Genomic DNA, 7040 nt, shown 5'->3' on the forward strand with positions numbered 1-7040 from the left:
TATGAACGGTATCTTATTGCTGGTCGATCGGTGAGAAGGCGCCGCTCAACGTCCAACGCATAACCCCTCACATTGCACCCCCACCCCCTCCTCCAGGAGGTCTCGTTCCCCGGAACTCGTGATGCCTTCGTTGTTTGTTCGCCCACAGTGTTTCGCCCTGTCCATTTTCGTCTTCGCCTTCGAGGGCCGATCTCACAGCTCGTACGCCCAATTGTAGATGGCAGAGTGCTGGGCGCCGGCTCCCTTGCAATAGGTGATGTACGCCGGCTAGCGAACGGCAATAGGTTACTCTATAGCATCGACAGAAAGAGGCTTCATGTCAGGGAGCCCTGCGGGGCTACCAATCGGGGGGTTGTTCAGGGCCTAAGGGTTACGAAACCGTACATATCAGTACTGCGGAGGGCCAGAATTCAGATATATTCCGGACCCCTACTTATATTCTGTTGCCTGCGGACTATGTATGGAAGTCCTCTTCACTCTGCCCGAAATCAAGCACTGACACTTCACCTGTAAAGGTCGGTCATCGAAAGAACTTTAGAGGGATCGGCAAAAACTTACGGAGAGGCGGAGCTGGAGGGCTGGCAGGGCGGGAGTCGAGGATTAGGGTTATGGTTTATTAGGTTGGTCGAGCTGCTCTGTCAGATCAATCGTTACTCGCCGCTAGGTATACTCGGCCAGGCCCCTGAGAGGTTTGGCAATCTTCTTGTATTAGCAGGCACCGAGCGGTATTCCGGCGTATTTACGGAGAGATAAGCCCTTTGGTCGTATTTACAATAAATGCACTCGCTGAACGAGCTGCCAGCTACGCATTCCACGCTGGGCTGAGACGCCAGCTTGCCCGAAGCAATGCTCTCACGGAGGGTGCTAGAGGTCTTCGCACAGGTCAAGGTATACTGACGTGATCTTAATTTGCATACTGCAGTGGTACTACACAAACCGAGATTGGCATCACATGTCAATGCGGCTATCAATGCTAGACACGCCATTACTACAGATTCCCATGTACCAGTGCACCCCCTTCCCAGCTACTAGTGTATACCATTTTAATGTCCCAGCCAAACCGTTCAACCCATCATGGCAGCCGTAACAGGGCCACCAAGCACCTTCCATACCCAAGCCCCAAGACCGTTATGAAGGACTGCCCGACATACCCCTCGATCTCACGGTGAGACAATGAAACCCAAAAGAACACGTGGTAGATGAAAGAGGAAAAAAAAAAGAATCCGTAACGTCTTGCGCCGTGTGAGTTTTGCTGTCCGGAGAGCCCAGCCGCCTCATGCTCCGGGCAAGTTGTTGTAATGGCTGTATTGTCCAGTTCTCTCGCAATATTCGAGGCCGTAAATTCAAAGTGAAACTGTCGTGAACATGTGATTAGGAAGTGTAGTGACGCCATGCCCGCAAATCGGGGCCAGGCGTGGTGGCCGGTAACGGCTGCCAGAGGTGCTTGCCAGTGACACGGCCAAGTAATGTTGTAATACATTGTCGAAAAGACCCATGGTTCATGGACTGTTATGGAGATCCAACGGGAAATAATACGGCGGGGATGCTTTAGGCATCCTCGACCTGCACCTGGAGGCTAGCACCGCCTGGGTGGAGCTGGGCCTTGCGGTCCTCCTCGGCTGTCTCGCCGACGGCGCTCGCGTTCGTGCTGGGCGGGCTGCTGCTCTGAGGGCTGTTGGGCTCCATCGTCAGAACAGGTGTGGGGGCTGATGAATCAACCTGCAGAGCAGGTGTATTCTGTCCAGACATCGCCTTGCTACTGCCTGGACGGGGAGGAGCGGGGGAAGAAGCGGCGAAGATTAGGCGGTCGATCGCAGCGATCTGGCGACCAGTGCTGGTCTTCTTTAGGGCGATGAACTGGGGCTTCATTTCCTCGATGAAGGCTTCGCGATCGCCACCATCAAGCTGGTTGAGAAGCTTCTGGATCACATAGTTGCCATACTGATCCTTCATCATCAGCTGGAGGGGGCTGGTGCCATCGGGTCCCATAGTGGTGAGCTGCTCGCGGATCGACTTGCGCTCCTCGGGTGAGCCATGTTCGATGCACTTCTCAACAACGTTGGACGCAAACTTGTGCTTCGACAGAGTCACCAGCTGTGACGTGACCAGATGAATCATCTTGGCCCGGTCTTCGGGCTTGCCATGCTGAATGACATGCTGGGTGACATAGTTGCCGTATTGATCGGTGATCAGGACCTGGGCCGAGTTGTGGAGCTCTGTGAGAATGACCTCCTTGTCTTGGTCTGTACCGTACTCGAGCATGCGCTGAATGACGCGGCACCCATACGTGTGCGCAGCGAGCTGGCTGACCTGGCCGCGGAAGGAATCCATGACAAAGTCGATATACTGACGGGGGACCAGCTCGATGACCTTCTGGACAACGTGGTTACCGTTCTGGTCCTTGACAACCTTGACGATGTCAGGCTGGAGCTCATCAACCAGCTCCGCCTGCTGCTCGACGAGCACGTGCTCAAGAGCCTGTTCGAGTTAGTTTGGTTCGTACTGGGCGACGACAGCGCTGACATACCTTTTGTACTACGCGACAGGCGTACATCTGCATCGACAGATCCACAACCTTGCCTTTCATCTGCGCAGCCAGCACCTTCTTCTGAACCTGATTGCCGTGTTCAAAGAATTTCTGGATGACGTAGTTGCCGAACACGTCCTTCATCAGCTGAACGGCGTTTGGCTCGATCTCGCGGAAGATCTGGTCCTTCTCGTCGCTGTTGGCCGTCTCGAGCTTCTGCTGAATAAACCTGGAGCCGTGTTGGTCGCCACTGAACTCAACAACGTGGCCATAGATGTCCTTCAGATCGTAACGCTTGTTCGACTTTGAACTTGACCTGAATTCTTCCAAAAGCACGCTGCGCACGCCTTTGCCAGAGTCTTGGTCCTTGGCGGGCCGCACGGGGATGTGTCCCGTTAAAGGGTAGCCCATGGGCAGACCATAGCCAGGAATCATGGGCGCCCGGGCAGCGAAGTCGTACAGATTCGGTGGGAACTGTGCGGGATACTGGCCCGTGTAGTACGGTCCAGGGAAGAAGGGTTGAGCCTGGGGTTGCATGTAGGGCGCGGGGGTACGCCTCTCCGAGTCGGGTACCATTCTCGGATCCCGGTGGGCCGCTCGCTGGCTCCAAGGGTCGGTGGGATGCGGGGAGTACGACTTGGGCACGTTGGCGACACGGTAGGCGGCGGGAGCCGGGGAGTAGCGGTCGACAGACGGACGCTTGCTGGCCAAATACTGCGTCATGTAGTCGCTGTACACGTCGGGGGCATGCTGGCTGAAACCACCAAGCCAGGGCTGCGATCCAGGGTTGAGCTGGAACGACTGCCCGTTGCCGCCGTTGGACAGGACCTGCGACAGCGCAGCGGTATCATCGAGGCTGAGGCCTTTGCTGAACTGGCTCGACAAGTCTGCTTCATCCATCCTGCCGTTGGTCATGTAACTTCGGCTGTTATTGTTGTTGTTTGTTGTGTTGCTCTGTGAAGGGAAGGACGAGGAGTGGCCAGGAATGGAGGGACGCTGGGCATGAGAGGCAATGGAGTTGCTGGGCGTATGTCCGGAGGGATAGCCAAATGTGTCTCGGAATGCGGGAGGCGAGTGGTGAGACTCCTCCGAATGCCTCGAAGGAGGAATGCTGCCATCTCGGGAGGGCGGGGCGCCAACGGCCCCCATGGTCATGAACGTGCGTTCCTGCGAGCCGCGCTTCTCGTGCCTGGCGAAACCGCGCTCCGCCTCGTAGGCGCCAAAGTTGGGACCGTAGCTCGAGTTCTCCTTCTCCTCCTCGAGGAACGACTTGGGTCGTCCATTTGCGAAACGCGCTTGGCCGAACGCTCCGTTGGGATTATCGAAGAAGAGGTTGTCGCGTGTACGGGTGGGCGACGTGCTGCCTGACGTCGATCTGGTTTGCGTGGAGTCGGGGTTCCACGGCCGCGTCGTGGTCCACGCAGAGGTGTCGGCTTGCGAATCGGGAATGAGAGCACCAGACCCTGTGGGCAGGGTGTTGTCGGATGCTACGACGGCGGAGTGTTAGCCAAGCTGCGCGGTAGATGCGCTGCATTGCCTGCAGTGAGAGACGTACCTCGCTTGCTCCCTTGGTAGGCATTCTCCCAAATGCCCTTTGTCGACGGGCGGAAAGACGCCATACCCTTGGCGGGGTTGTCGTCTCGTGTGTTGTTCATGTTGAAGTTTCCGAAGCCTCGTGCTCGTGCCTAGTAAAACGAGCGCCAGCGTCAGTAATCGAGCAGTGGATTGCACATGAGCAATGGAGATGTAGAGGCAGCGTTGCGAGGATGGAAAATGCAACCTGCGTCAGCGTCGCACAGGCTTGGGGCTTCCGTGCCGAGCCAGCGAATCAAGCCTTAGAATCGCTGGTGCGCTAGGGACCGGTCTTGCGGGCGCGCGGCCTCGGACGACTCACGCCCCTCTCCTCCCTCTGCTCCATCCTCCCTTCCCAGTTGTAGACTGTCGCTCGCTTAAAGGGCCATGTTTGACTTACCGCGGTTGTCATTATGTTGCGTTACTTGGAAGGGCGGGAGAATTGAATCACTCTATCGTTGAAAGTCACGCTGGTCTAGCCAGCTGGGCAAAGACTTTGTCCTAAGTGGAATTGCGATGTACGTGCGTCTGTCGCGGGCGTGCTTTGCGACAGCAAATGTGGGCTTCGAAGATCAAAATCAAGGGCAACCTGCGCCTAGTGTTTGGTCGTCGTCGTGGTGAACAGCGCCGGCCTATTATATACGCTCTTGTTGTCTGCGCTCCGTGGCAGAAGGGCGAAAGTAAAGTAATCCGTGCGTAAAATCGCTGCTCTCCGTTCTAACGTCGCAAAGAGCGGTGGCTGTCAGCTAGGTACGGGCCCTGGGGCTGGAAATCCGTGAGGGTGCGACGATGCCGTGTGTGCGTGTATGTGGGTGGGCGTGGCTTCGGAGATGTGCAGAGGCGGGTGGACAGAGACGAGACGAAATGTTCGCAGGGGGAAGAGTTTGGGGGAGATCTGGTTCTAGTACCACAACTCGTGGTCCTCTGTGCAGGCTCGGCTGGCGATGCTCGAGGTTGATTGAGGGCGACCAGGGGGGTTGCAGAGGGCAGAAGAAACAGGCTAGGAACAGGGGAGCAGGGTGGAGGAGGTGGAGGAGGAAGAGGAGGAGGAGTAGGCGCAACAAGCAGCAAGCACAGGACAAGACAGGATGAGGGTTGTCAGAAGAGCTGGGGTTGGTGGTGGTGCATGAAGCGACACCAGATGAAAAGAATCGCCCCCGATTTTCAGAGTGCTGCGTCCTTGAAAGCTTGCTTCCGGGTGCTGGCAGGGTGGAGATGGGGGCGGTACGCAATCGCAAACCTCAAGGGTGTTTGTTGGGTTGGTGAAGGAATGCTGGCGACGCACGATAAAAAGGCAAAAGCAAGAAAAAAACCAGCAACTTACCAGACACCGCGGTATTCGAGCCGCAAAACTCCCTTTTCGTCGAGATCTTTCGACTCCTTAGTTCTCCTGGCTGTGACGCGGTATGGTCGATCTGCAGTTCGAGGACGGGCAGGCCGTCTTCCGTCGAACAGGGGTGCGCAAAAACGAGGGCGCAAAAACGACTCGAAAGTGGCTGGTACCCGTGTGGTTGTCTCCGCAGTGAGAAACTGGGCCGCGAAGAATAGGTATCGTCTGGCGCAAGTTACTCGGTTGTGGCTCGAGACAGAACGCAGCACTGAATGAATTCCGTGGTACTTGGGAAGGCTTCCACAAGACAACGAGGAACTGCGTGTCGTCGTGTCTTGCTGTCGAAAGAGCGGAGAGCCTGCTTGATACAGGAAAAGAACTAGGATCAGGGGAGATGGATGTCAGGGAGGTCCGTCAATGGGTGCGGTCCGCTGGCAAACGAGATCCAGTGATGTAGGGCTAGCTGGTAATTCAGCTGACGTGCAGCTCCGGCTTGCTGACTTGGTCGACAGTCGGGGGGCGTGGAGGCACACGTGCAGGCACAATGATGATGATGATGATGATAATCGTCCTGCTGCTGCTGCTGCTACTCAGGCCAACTCCTCGTCTTGTGGTTGAACGTCTGGGTTCTTCTCGCCCAAACACAGGAGTGCAGATCAAGGGGCGGCGTTGTTGGAGGGCCTGGCCAAGGGGGTCGCAGCACGGCGGGGACGACAAGTGGATGACTGTGACGGGCGGGGGAGGGCTGGCTTGGGGGCTTCGGAATTAATTAAGGTGCTAGTTAGTGAGTTGACAGGGGCCCAGAAAGCCAAGAGATGGGACTGGATACTGCCAAGACGGTAGGGTGCCCGTGTCGCTGTGTAGGTAGCTAGGGTTTGTTGCCCAGCCACGGTTTGCAAGGGAGAGCAAGAGAGGCGTCCGTGTTTCGGAAGCTTCGAGCCTGACGGCGTGCAGAAGAACGGAGAACTGGCGAAGTGAATATCTGGCGTGCGTTGGCGAGCGGAGGGACGGGGATTGCCTTTACTGATAACTTTGAGTAAAAGGATGTGTGTCCCGTGTCGTCGATCGTGCTTGATGATACTTATGTGATGTTGGCGCGCGCAGCTTCGTCTGGTGCCGTGGAAGAATATGATTTCAAGAAAGTCTGAGTCGGTCGACTCGTGTGTAGATGCAGATCTGTAGAAGCTTTGTTCGTGGATGCAACTATGTCGTGCTGTGAGGATACCAATGCTTTGGGTCAAGCCCCAAGGTATGGGTTTCTTCGACGTCGATGTACAGAGCAAGGAAACGTAAAGTACGTTGAGGGACGAGTCGATCGAATACGGAACCCAGACCCCTTTTGTGTGTTCCAGCTGGTCGATATGTGAGGCGCGAGCAAAGTACGGATTGCAGAAATAGCGGCAGCGGCGATGCTGAATACACTTTTCTCGCCCGAGTCTTGAGAGTAACTCGGTGGGAAAAGACCGGGCTAGGGACAGAATGGCAGAAACGTGCAGCGCTGGTAACGAGGCAAGCAACTTTTTTGTACTTCAGCAAGCTCCTTTTGTCGGGCTGGTGTCTGTCTTTCGGTCTGTGACTTCGTCGTCTCGGCTCGTGTCACCTGCAACAGAG

At 56.2% G+C, this 7040-nt stretch overlaps 1 protein-coding gene across 1 annotated transcript; it reads right to left on the reverse strand.

Moving 5' to 3' along the window:
• Nucleotides 1–1548: 1548 nt before the first annotated feature.
• Nucleotides 1549–4511, reverse strand: VDBG_06846 (pumilio domain-containing protein; the record flags this gene model as incomplete). Its single annotated transcript, XM_003003238.1, has 4 exons — nt 1549–2478; nt 2528–4014; nt 4083–4212; nt 4500–4511. The coding sequence occupies 4 exons, from the start codon at nt 4509–4511 to the stop codon at nt 1549–1551; spliced, it is 2559 nt and encodes an 852-aa protein (XP_003003284.1).
• Between the last annotated feature and the right edge of the window lie 2529 nt (nt 4512–7040).

Source organism: Verticillium alfalfae, genomic scaffold (genome assembly GCF_000150825.1).
Source record: "Verticillium alfalfae VaMs.102 supercont1.8 genomic scaffold, whole genome shotgun sequence".
Taxonomy (NCBI): domain Eukaryota; kingdom Fungi; phylum Ascomycota; class Sordariomycetes; order Glomerellales; family Plectosphaerellaceae; genus Verticillium; species Verticillium alfalfae.